Genomic DNA, 12,377 nt, shown 5'->3' with positions numbered 1-12,377 from the left:
TGCATGTAAAGGGCATACTTTGCTAGTGTGTTGCAAAATGTTTGCTCACAGCAAAAGAACAGTGAGAACCGGGCAGGAAGACAGAACAGCAACAAAGAAATTAGCATGATGACACAAATGTGTCCACTTCAAAAGATTAACAGATAAAAACGTTCTTGCAGTAAAGGCTTAGGCACAGCTCCAACTCAACCAGATTCACACCCCAAACCCGCGCCACTCATATCTGAAGAGAGGCATAAATTGGAATAATTTAGATAATTAAGAAAAGACAGCAAATATATTCAACTTGGAAAACAAAAACCTCTCATAATACAAGATTAATAAAATAGGGCACTTGCTTTTGACAGCTAAGTATTCTCCAGTGTAAAAGCATATTAAATAGATCACTGGCCTGCAACAGCTGAGAATACCCAGCTCATCTGATCGTTAATTAACCAGTTACTGATATTTAAGACATAAGGCAAATGAAGAAGAAATGGAAGCCAGTTTGAGTGAGTGGAAATTATCAAACCACAGAAGATTCAGGTACAGGGAAGGCTTTAGGTAAAGAAGCAAGAAGTAAACTCAGTCTCTCTTTCTACATCATGTACAAAAGAGAGGTGGCATCTTCTCATGCCCACAAAAATGCCTTTCATATTCCAGAGCACTGATGACAAAATGAGGGAAGATGCAAGAAAGAGCTCAGTGGCAGAATTGTGCTAACACTTAACACAGAGAGAAGCACATTCTGCAAGACAGTCCCCTTGTCATTGAGAATTTCTTAAGATTTTTATGACATTCATAGCAAAGTTACTATGCAAAACTGGAGACATTTGCTGCACATCTGAATAAAACACATATTTATTCATTTAACTAAGGCAGAGTAAGGCAGAGTGTATCACTTTCTTTAGGCAAAATATCAAAATGGGTAACCGAACAAGAGAAAAACCAAAACCAATCAGCAATCCCATCAACTAATTGATACCTGTAAAGGCATTCATTAGCTTTGGGTTATTCAAAGTAAGTATTCCAATGCCATTGTCTTCTTTGGAAAGGTTGATGGATCCACCAGAAAACTGCTGAAGTTTCTTCTTAATCAATTCTTCCTCATAGCCATGAGCACCATTATACAGCGACAACCTTCTCTGTTGTAGTATCCTTTTCTTTGCAGTCTGAAGTAAGTTCTTCCACAGAGCAAGGGCCATTTCTGGAAATACACAGAGTGAGGGGAAAAAAAATCAGGAAATTTTCTTTGAAATCCACTGCAGCCATCTGAGAAAGAGGGAAGTATGAGAACAGAAACTAATATAAAGGTGATACAAAAGTAACAGAAATTACTGCAAATTATATTTGCAAAATTCTTGGTTTGAACCTACCCACAAAGTAAAGAGAAGGAGTTTTATGGAGTGATTTTAGTAGTTAACACAGATATTAGCACTTTTTAAAAGATTTCCTTGTAAAATTTACCAAAAGAGAATTTGTGTGCAGAACATAAAAGATGCTCAAGAACTACAGTAAGACTCACACATATTCTACTAGACCAATTTACTCTGTATTAATCTTCCAAACCTTCCCTCACCCTTCCCTCTAAAAAAATACCAAGACCCCCAAACACCACACCTGTAATGGAGGAAAAATCCTATCAAATCCCACAGCTTTCAAGATCTGGACGTCCTGCTTTTCTGTAAGCAGCTATTAGAGCAAGACCTTCCCAAGAGAAATACTTAAAAATTAAGAACTGAAGATCATTCTTATATTGAAGTCTGTTCCCCATCACCTAATTCCATTAACACAGTTGTCACACCCCACCTTAAAACTAATTAGTCTGCCTAGCCCCTGACTGCTCTGTGCTTTTCCCAGTCATCCCAGTAGCACTTTGAGTTGACCTCATTTGGACACAGAATCTGTGCAGTGCTCCAAAGGATGAGAAGTGTGCAACATTATTATGCATTGACTGCCATAGTTGCCTCTTATACTGGTAATAACACTTGTAAACTATTTCTGTGTACCAGCATACCCAGGGCTTATTCCTCTGCTATTTCTACTCTACAGTGTAGGACTGTAGATCAGGAAATAACAAGAAAGTAATTATCATATATTACACTTGATCTGCATCTCTGCCTTAATTTATTTCCTTTAGAAATGGAGAAAGTGGTTTACAAGTGACCTGGAAGAAACTGATTAAAACCTGAATTGGAAACAGCTGATCTAGAAATAAAGTCATCTCAGAAACCAGTCAGAATGGGAATCAAAAGAACTCCCACAGGACATGGGAAGAAAAAAAAAGGCCTGTTATTTTGCAATTTGATAGAGTAGTCCTATCTTTGCCCCAACCTACTTTTTAATGGGCCTGGCCATTCAGAAGACATGGTAGATGCTCATTTTTTTTGATAACTGGGAAAAGACCAGACCTTCTTTTTCTGAATCATATTTGCCAGAAACAAGATACTTTCAAAATTGGCAAGCAGCGGTTGGAAAGTTTTTCTAAGGTGAAGTCAGAACACAAGCAGATTCACTGAGACAGAATTTGGTGACAGCTATATTGTATGTTCTGTTCAGGGTATCTTACAGTTTACAGATTCAACATTTTAAAAAACCTTTATTATTTACACATGATCAAATAAATGCACATTAAAAACCACACACAATTAGCTCCTAATGAAACAAGTGAACAGCCCTGTCAGGTGAACACTTATCTTTCAGCGGCTGTATCATCCTACACTAAACTTGAAAATGCTTCTGTTGGTGCAGGTACAGTCCTCATTCAAAGGGAGGAGTTTGCAGAGCAAACCACACTATGGGATGCAAAGGAACGTGCAGCAATACCAGGCAGCTGTGAATTGAGCCATCTATGCCAGTAGATTCATACCTGTCCTGCCAAATTGCACCCACCAATACAACAGGATCCCACAGGCTCAACACAAAGAAACTGGTAAGGCCTACACAAATCTATGCATTATAAAATCACCTACATGAGAAATTGTAAAGGGATGATTTTTTTAATACCTGTTGACAAACAAGGCTTTAATCTGTCATGATGAACTTTTCCAAAGTGTAAGCTAATAAAACTAATTACAAAATTTAATCAAGTTTAAAATCTAATTGCATAGAAGATTCATTACTCCATAAAAAACATTCCCTGACTGCTGTTACACCCAAACACTCTCCATCTATGCACATTCTAATAGTCTGAAACACTTCAGCTTCCACCTTGTAGAGCTTTTAAAATTTTATTTAAAGAGTGAAAATGGGTTTCTAAAGCTCATTTCTCCTAATTGGTTCTTTTTATATTCAGGCTCTCAAGAGAGAGACAGCCTTCTCTTTTCTCTAAAACCTCAGTAGTCATTCCTCTGCATATTATAATGCAATAAAACTTTCCATCCAGCTACTAGTTTTTGCTCAGCAGAGACTAAACATTAAATACATGGACAATGCAGTCCTTTCTTGTAAAGCAGACCTTGAACAATCAGCTCCCAATTTTTAATGATTACAAAGTGCCTCCAGTTCTCATACGAAAACAGACTAGCTGGAATTCTCTAGGAAGCCCCAGACTGGCTCGAAAGCAAAGAGAAGCGAGGAAAAAAGGCTGTTCTGCTAACTTAACCACTTGATGATAAACTTCTTTCACGACTTTTATACACCACTGAATTTCTCATGACAAGAAATATACTGAGCAAAACAGACTTAAGATATGGAAATTTTATTCCAATGAAAAAAGAGCCTGTCATTTTCAACTGCGTGGTTATATGCATTAACAGCTCTTTAATATTATCACTATGGTAATAAAGAACAGCAGCAAGTGCGGGATTGGAAAACAAATTGGACACCGCTGCCTGCTGATCGTGACTCATGATTAATGACTCATGCAAGGTATAATCTTTGAATTATTTTCTTTACAATCATCTCCTACAGCACCGGTCAGTGCCCAATATTATTTTTTAATAAAAATAAGATTGTTTTAACAGTTCAGTCTGACTGAGCTAACCACTCAGGAAAAGCATAATAAGAAGAGCTAGAGCTCTCTCAGTCTAAAGGGATTTTTGCTGATATCTGACAAACAACATCCAAAATTTCAATCAATACGGAGCACTCACAATCCACTGCATGACTGAGACTGATTATTTCTTTATTTTGCATGAAAGCAGTGAAAGAAAGATGTTGCAGTAACACTTACGATGTTGTAGGACCAGCCAAGAGATATTCAATAACACCAAAATTTTCAGATTTTCAGTTTAACATAATCACATCTATTTATACATACTTACAGAAATCTAGTCTTAGTCTAATCATAAGAAGGGAACATGCTACACCCATTAGCATCTGTAGCAAAGGTAGTTTATGCACAGTTCCTACAAAAAAAAAAAAAAAACAAAAAAAAAAAAAAAAAAAAAAAAAAAAAAAAAAAAAAAAAAAAAAAAAAAAAAAAAACCACCAAACCAACAAACAAACCTGACAGTACAGGAGTAAGTGGGCAAAGAGCATCTTTCATATGTTTTAAGTTCTACAGCTTTATATATCACTGGTGACAACTAAGAGAGAAGCCAACACTATGGACATCAATAGTTGTTCATACCACAGTTATTGCACCTCTTATAAAACAACACTTTAAATCCCATTTGGCATTCAAGTGATTTTGTAACACCCTTGCCTGTGGGGTAGCAGACTGTGGGTTCATACAAACACATCAAATGCCAGCACTTCAGTACAAAGACTGACACACATTATGCAAGAGCAGCACATGTATCTACAAGAGCAGCCCCTGTATGTACATGCAGGCACTCACAATCTCTGTACTTTTGTGCACACAGATGCATCAGAGGCCTTCTGACAGCCCCTGGTAACTGCCTAGGTAAAATTCAGACCTCACAATGTTAATAAAACATAATAATAATAGGGACACCAACATCAATACTCCCTACCTGAGTAGATCCTTTGGGAAATTAGTAAGTCTTGAACAAGGGTATTTGCCCATTTACCACTACTCTGTTGCAACCCAAATTTGTGTTGTAACATACGATGTACCAGACAGTATCCTCCAGCAATGCTGCCAGGTGCAACTGTCACTGAACATAAAGGTATCTGGCCAAAGTTGCTGTAAGTAGCAACTTTCTAGAGGAAAGGGTAGAACAAAGACAAACCAGAGAACTAAATCTTAGGAGCTGTATGATCAAAAAAGAAACACTGTACTACACACCAAGTTAAATCAGCAAGTTAAAATACATGAGCAAGGAAAGCTCGAGTTCAAAAATGGTGCCTGAATTATTGACACAAGTCAGGAAAAAAAAGAAAATGAGAAAAAAAGATGCAGGGATTTGTTTTCAATACATCAGAGAAATAAGCAGGCCCTTTCATCTGGGGCAGGATGTGATAGGTGTGATGTGCAGATATGGATACTGGAAAAAAAACCCATCAACTGAATTTCTGGATTTGGATGAAGGCATACTGAGATTAAGCATAACAGAAATAAAGGGATTCAATACACAAAATCCACAAAATACATCTCAGGGAGGAGAAAATATTCAAATGGCATTTAAAAAAAAACAACTAGGCACTTTTGTGATGATACCAAAGGCATCAAGGGCACTTGGTCAAGAAGAACAAGAGGAACTGACTTGATGAAGACCTTTGGCAGCTGCAATTTCAACAACAAGCACAGAAGTGCAAAGACAGGGAAGAAGGGTTAGAAGATGTGAACTGAGGATGATGATGACACACAACTCAACCCTGTGTGGGGGGCTTATCAGTCACTTTAGAAGGCATTCACCTGTACTAGGGAGCAGTGACCATGACTGGCAGATGCCTCGCCAGGGTCTTGCAGTGCCCAATCAATGAAAAGCAAGTGGCCCAATACTGAGGGTTGGCACAACTGTCCCTATAGCATGAAAGCAGATGAAAAGGCAGAGTGATGGAGAGACAAAGCATGAAAATAGCCCATTTGTAGTGAAAAAAAAAAAAAAAAAAAAAAAAAAAAAAAGTAGGTTGAAAATGAGTGGAAACAACAACTGATTGATTGTAACCCTGGACAGTGGGCTGGTGGGTGATTATGGAGAATAAAAAAAAAAAGAAAATTAATTCTGATGTTAGACAAAGAGAAGAGATTCAAAAACAAAGGGAGGCCAGCTTGGTCACTAGACCCTGCCTTCAGACACAAGAAAGATGTAGTAGGGACGGACGACACATACAGGATTCTTCTGTTGCCAGTTGCTTGTCACCACCTCTGACCTGAAGGTTACAGAACCCTCCACCTACTTCATCCACTTTCCACTCTCCACTTTCCTTCCATGATGCCTGGGTCAGGTTAACTTCAACACTTTGTCCAACAGGTTCTCCCACTCTTATAATTATAATTACAATTACCAGGTGAAGGAAGCTGAGGGCAATCACTTCCCCAGCTGGCTTCCTCACTGCTGAAAGCAAGCAGTGAGCAGATCATAAGCATGCTAAGGGATCAGCAGCAGAAAACCTACTGACAAAACATGACATGCAAACACAGAAACTCAACAAAGCCGGGGAGCTGAGGAGATTCTGCCTCTCCAGCCAGGGCAGTGATCCCTCATGCCTTTCTTAAAATGTCATGGCTTTCAAACTTGCTGAGCCCTGTTCAAATTTTTAGTACATTGTCTCTGGTACCCACACTGTAAACAAATCTGATGGGATCAAAAGTCCCTCTAATTTATCAAGTTACTTTAAAAGCCTTACGACTCCTCTAAAAACAGGCTTTTAAAGTAGCTGGTATATTAAAGGGCAATTTTTTAGCCTCTATATTACTGCTGAGAGAACAAAAGATTTGGGCCTCCTACTTTCTAGATATCAGCATTAGAAACAATGTTTATCCATCCAGAAGCTGAGAACAAGTGAGAACATGTCCAAATCAACTAACTAAAATGGCATATAAATAATGTGGATGGGAAATAAAAACTAACTCGGGGAAATAAAAACCTTTTAACACTGTAAGTAAAATAAACCCTTGTTTGTAGTTTCAGTTTAAGCTGGCTGACCATTTACACCTTATTTCTGCCTTTATCTCTCTTTTTTTAAATGTTATTTTCATTATTTCTGAGCAGCCCAATTCTGGGCGTAGCAAGCTATGGCTTCCCAAACTATTTGTTCTTTGTTTAGTTTTGTATTTTTTTACTGATCCCTGTAGGCAGAGTTTAGATGTGAACTGTCTTTCTACCCCTATCACATTTTAATTATTTTGAAGAATAGTAAACAAATCACAAAGAAACATACTGAAGTCCACAGAAAAATAATGGCATTTAAGGATCCAAAACAGGCTGACAAAGGAAGCCTTTCCATAAATACAGATGACACTACCTAAAAACATTTGATTTTGGTCCCATGGTGAGTAAAAGATTTTGAGTTTCACGGCAGAGGGCAAGAATCTGTTATCTTCTACAGAAAGCACTCCCTTTATTTTTTAATGCTTTGATCCGAAGTGGTTCTGTTCCCACCTGTCATCAAAGGAGCTTTTCTAACAGTGACAGAAAACTCTTTTAAGTTCACTGTCTACTAGGTGTGTTTTAGAGACCTTTAAGAAGAGCAGATGCACAACTTCACAGGGGAAACAACCACAACCAAGCCACCATTTGCCTTTCAGTCAACAAATCCTGAACCATAAAAGCATGGATTCGATTCCAGCTGTAACCACAAATACTGATGCTTTCCCAATGGTTGCCTTGAAAAACGTAACTTTTGTAGTCAAGAAGTATTCTGAATTCCACTTAATTCTCTCCTTACCACCACCACTCATAAATGCTCCTTCCGAAAGCAACACCAAAACTTGAAGGTGTCTTCCAACCTACACATTCTGTGATTCTGTAACTATATCCCAAGGTCTGAACTGGCCACGCAGCCACGATTGCCCTGTCCCCCTGTGCCAGCACTGGGAGCTAACTTTCAGTAACATCACACACCACACCAGGAGAGCCTGTCAGCAGTTTCCTCGGCTCCACACACTGAATTTCAGGAAGCAACGGCAATCTCCCTGCACGCCATCGCCCTGGGAAGAACGTGAGGAACTCAAGGGATCGAGGGATGGAAACCACTTCCCCAGCAGACATTTCTCGCTGCCAACCTGCCATGCCAAAACCCCGACCGGGGCACTGTTGGACCTGATCTGACCTAGGGAAGCTTTTCTGACACCGTTATTCTATATATATTAAAAAAAAAAAAAAAAAAAAAAAAAAAAAAAAAAAAAAAAAAAAAAAAAAAGTGGGCGATGAGCGGCTGTTCCCAAAGCGAAACTCGAGGTGTCAGGGCTAAGCAGAAGCAGCGCCGACCTCTCCAGCACCGATAAAGACACCCCGGGCGCCCCGAGGCCTCGCGGAGACCGCGCCTGCCCCTCCCCCGGGCGCTGTCGTGGCCCCGCAGCCCCGTTCCCCTCAGAGCCCCGCTTCCCCGAAGGGCCGCGGGCGGGCGGCCGGGACAGGAACCGGGACAGCACGGACCCGGGCCCAGCACTGACCTGGGCCCGGCGGTGGCGGAGCAGCGGGGGCGGGCGGTGCCGCCGGAAAAGGGCCCCGCCGGGAACCGCTGCCGCGGCCTCCGGGCCCGCCCGCCCGAGCCCCGGGCGCGGAGGTGTCGGGGCAGTGCCGGGCCAGGGGATTAAAGGCCTATGGAGGCCCCGGGAGATCGGGGCTGACTTGGGGTCGGCAGGAGAGGTCTTGGTACCGCATCCATGGAGAGAAGACCCCAAGCACAGAGAACTCTGCCTGAATTCAAGCAGTTTTGAAGCAGACGATTCTTGTCAGCTCCAAAGCTGTTAAATACTACATAAGCAGGTCGTCATTGTTGTTTTCTGCACCGATAGACTCCATCTCTAAAAACCGAGCCCTGTGTTTCTATCCAAGCCAGGGCAATTAAAGATCCTCGTTTCTCCCCTCTCTCGGGCCGAGGTCTCCCCTCAGGTCAGGTCAGGAATCGCTGCCGGAGGATCCGGCCTGGAGCGAGGCCCCACTGGCTGTGCCGGGGCTGTGCCGGGCAGGAGAGGTGTCCCCTCCCTTCCACATCGCCAGAAGGAGAGACTTGGGCCTAATTTACCTGTCAGCCTAGGTGGGAGCTCTTCCCAGCTGTCCTGTTCCCTGTGCCTCCCCGGCCGAGGTGCCGCTCCCCTGTGCCCGGCTCTGAGCGAGCTGCCCTGGCGTGAACTGCACTTGTGTAAAGCCGAGGCTGCCATAAAACCGCACGGTCACACACAGCCCGGCCCTCCATTCCGCCGGCGGCCAGGCCAAGGGAAATAAATTATTTCAGCGAAGATCACTTAGTACTTTGCATGTTGAAAGCAATATGCAAATATGAGCCAGACTTTCTTTTTGTGTCCTTGTTGAGACACGTACATATGATGTGATGTCATCATCAATTGATGACTCAATTTTAGGTATTTGTAGCATGACTGAAAAATGTATTTGGAAATACGTCTTCTCCATCTTTATTAAAGCTGTTTTTCTACCCAACTGTCAATACAAATGTTCCAAAGTTGGCCTAGTTCATTAAAAATTATGATTGAATATGTAGGGGATTTTAATTAATCATTTATGTGGAAAAACAAAAGCTTTTCATGCTGAACAGATACTTTCAACTTTGCATTGTTCAGAGAATCGAGACTATGAAATAGTCTGGTCCCAGGCAGTGCTATCTTTATACCATAGAAGGATACATTTCCTTTTTACAACACTCTGCAACAAGCAGGCTTGCCTCTTATTTTTCCTCTTGGGTTCACAAAGAATTTTTCTAGTAGGATTCAGCCCTTCAGTTATGTTTGGAAAAGCTCAGTAAAGAGCTGTGTGAGGGACGCAGCTCTCACCAGGTCCTGCTCCAAGGGCTTGTTCCCTTTGGGAGCGGGGCGATGCCCAGACACGTCCCAGCCCGGTCGGAAGCAGAGGAGGGAGAAGGCGCCGGGAAGCCCGTGGTTTTCCAGGTAGGATGTTGCCACCTAGCAGCGCTTGGTGGAAGCAGCACAAACCCGACCGGCAGATCCATAAACCGGTTTGTTTCATTCTTGGTTTTATTGCCTTGCATCATACAGGACATGATAAAAAGACTATGATGCACTCAGAGTGAAGAATGAGGACTGTAGGAAAACGAAGAGGTGAATGAGATCATCTTTGAAAACAGACATTAAAGACCAGACAAGCTGTAACTTTCAGCAGGATGGTGACTTGTCCCCTGGATATTTGACTGTACAGTAAGAGGGAAAAAGAAAGAGAAAAAAAATGTACAATCCTGCAGAGTCACATTATTATTATTGCAAATAATTCAACTGATTTCAATAACACTTTCTCCTTGCATTGCTGGAGCAGTACTGACCTAGGAGAGTCAGGTCACCACCTGAATTATGTAGAATGTGCCCATTCCCTGTAGCTCACCCAGAAGCTGGTGATTATGTACTGCCTAAAAGAGCAATGCTTCACTCTTGGTTCCAAGGCTGCCAGACTGAAATATTGAATTCCAATAGATACAGAGCTCCCGGGTGCTATTTTTACGAACTCCTTTCAGAGCAATGGAACAAATAGATGACAGATCTGGGCTTAGATATCAGGAATTATTGGATACTAATCAACACATAACCCTTCAGTTCATGAAGGGTCCCTTGCCTGTAGTTTTTAGGAAGCAAATATCATCAGCTCTGTGTGGAAGTGTGGCAGGCTAAAGGATGGTGTAAAGTATACTCCAAAGACTAGGCCCACAGAAAAATGTGGATATATGCGTTCTATTCCTAAATTTCTAAAATATTTCTAAAATTTAGATTTCTGGATCTAAAATCACGATATTCAGTTTCTCCTTACAGCTTCACCCTAGAGGCTCCCAAATCCCATTGGTGCCTGACAGCTGTGATTCATGAGAAGAGACAATTTATATCAGGTTAGCTAACAAGACTACCACCCCAGCTGTCTCTCCTGTCCTTACTGCAGATACCTGAAATACCCCAGAGCTGCAGCAGCTTTCTAAATGCAGCCCCACATGTAACCAAGTTACATTCGGTTTGATTTTGTTAGGGGCTGGCTGGGGACAGGGCAGTCATCTGTGAGTGCCTCAGAATTGCAACTGTATCAGTACTTGTTTGTCAGCCCAGCCTCCAATTCATGCACCGAAGCTGCCAGTGTGTTACTTCTCGCACAATATTCAGTCACTGGATGTGTCTGCAAAGAACTCAGCTCTTCCCAAGTACCCCTCCTATCACAATGGTAGCTCCATACCATCCTATCACAATGTGTTGATTTTATGTTCTCTGTCCATGTTGTTTAAGGATCTCCTCCCACAGAGCTGACTCTGAGCTCCAGCAAGGCATGGCTGGAAGATGAGGTAAAGAAACACCTGCCTTGGTAGCAGAGCATGGAAAGTGTCACCTATGCCCTCTTCTGCTAAAGCAAACCAGTTCATTTCTCTGGGGAAGGTGCTCTGATCAGGAGGCTGTGGTGTATTCTAGGGAAGCTGAGGGAAAGGAGCCCTGGCCCCCTTGCCAAAAGCTGTTTCTCTTGGCACGGCATAATGAAATATTCATCAGGCCAGAGAGCAGGAGAGAGGTTCAGCATGGCCACAGATTGGTGCTTGCTCACACTCTCAGTGACCCAGCAAATACTGGGTATTTAAACATTAATAGTTACTTAAATTAGTGTATGACTCTATGGACTTGAAGGTCTTTTCCAACCTAAACCATTCCATGTTTCCATGCTATATAAAGCAACTTGAACTGGACTTAGCCTCAGTCCAGCCAAAAGGGCATCAGGTCCCTGCCACATGCTCTCCCCTTTCACTTCACCAACACTGTCATTTGATTAGACACTACTTTTCTGATAGAAAATATATACAGTGCAAAAACATGCTTGTGTGTGGTGTACCATCCTACACAAGATAAGATCTGATTACAAAAGACAAAATACCAGCCCAGTTCCTCTGGGAGCTGGTGGTCCCACCTTCTTTCTCCTTCCTGGGAGCGAGTACCACAAGTGAGCCAGCTGAGCTCACCAAACTGTCAGGAAACTCTTTTAGCACAGCAACTGGTTTCTCTTTTGATTCCAGGGCTCAGGAACTGAACTGGCTTTGCTTGCTGCTGGTGGAGCCTGTGGGACACAAAGCAGGGGAAAGAAGATGGAGGGGAAACTAGAGGAAAAAGACCATCCTCTTTTAGCAGCATTGAGTTATCAAATGGGCTCAGTTGTATTATTAGTTCTTACCCTCCCAGTGGTACTCGGGGCTTTGCCAATTTGGGGAGAGAAAGTGGGTTAGAAATACATGGCCTGCAGCAAAACTGAGAGGTGCATGAGTTGGTCCCCCTCTTTTGAGGGGGCAGCCAGCAACTGGAATGGGCTTAATTGGAAAACTGGAAAACTCCATCCTAAATCTCTTTGAAGACCTGGCTTTCTTTACTTAATTTCCTCAGGTCTCTGTTGCTACTC

At 42.1% G+C, this 12,377-nt stretch overlaps 1 protein-coding gene and 1 long non-coding RNA gene across 4 annotated transcripts in view; one reads left to right on the top strand and one right to left on the bottom strand.

The window, feature by feature from the left end:
* ECHDC1 (ethylmalonyl-CoA decarboxylase 1) overlaps positions 1-9,143 on the bottom strand; it is a 42,556-nt gene extending 33,413 nt beyond the window's left edge. Inside the window, exons 1-2 of one of the 3 annotated variants that reach the window (XM_083857330.1) lie at positions 9,022-9,143; positions 965-1,186 (exon numbers count right to left, since the gene is read on the bottom strand). In XM_083857330.1, coding sequence (XP_083713456.1) covers positions 965-1,184 — 220 coding nt within the window. In that variant the 5' untranslated portion in view covers positions 1,185-1,186; positions 9,022-9,143. The other 2 variants (XM_083857329.1, XM_083857328.1) reach the window with 2 other exon arrangements.
* LOC310907266 overlaps positions 4,149-12,377 on the top strand; it is a 371,251-nt gene continuing 363,022 nt past the window's right edge. Inside the window, exon 1 of the long non-coding RNA XR_014589576.1 lies at positions 4,149-4,442. This is a non-coding gene — a long non-coding RNA (uncharacterized lncRNA). The remainder of the gene's footprint in view (positions 4,443-12,377) is intronic.

This window comes from Zosterops lateralis (assembly GCF_965231275.1).
Source record: "Zosterops lateralis genome assembly, chromosome: 3".
NCBI classification, from domain to species: domain Eukaryota; kingdom Metazoa; phylum Chordata; class Aves; order Passeriformes; family Zosteropidae; genus Zosterops; species Zosterops lateralis.
This window is presented reverse-complemented; position numbering and strand designations above follow the sequence as displayed.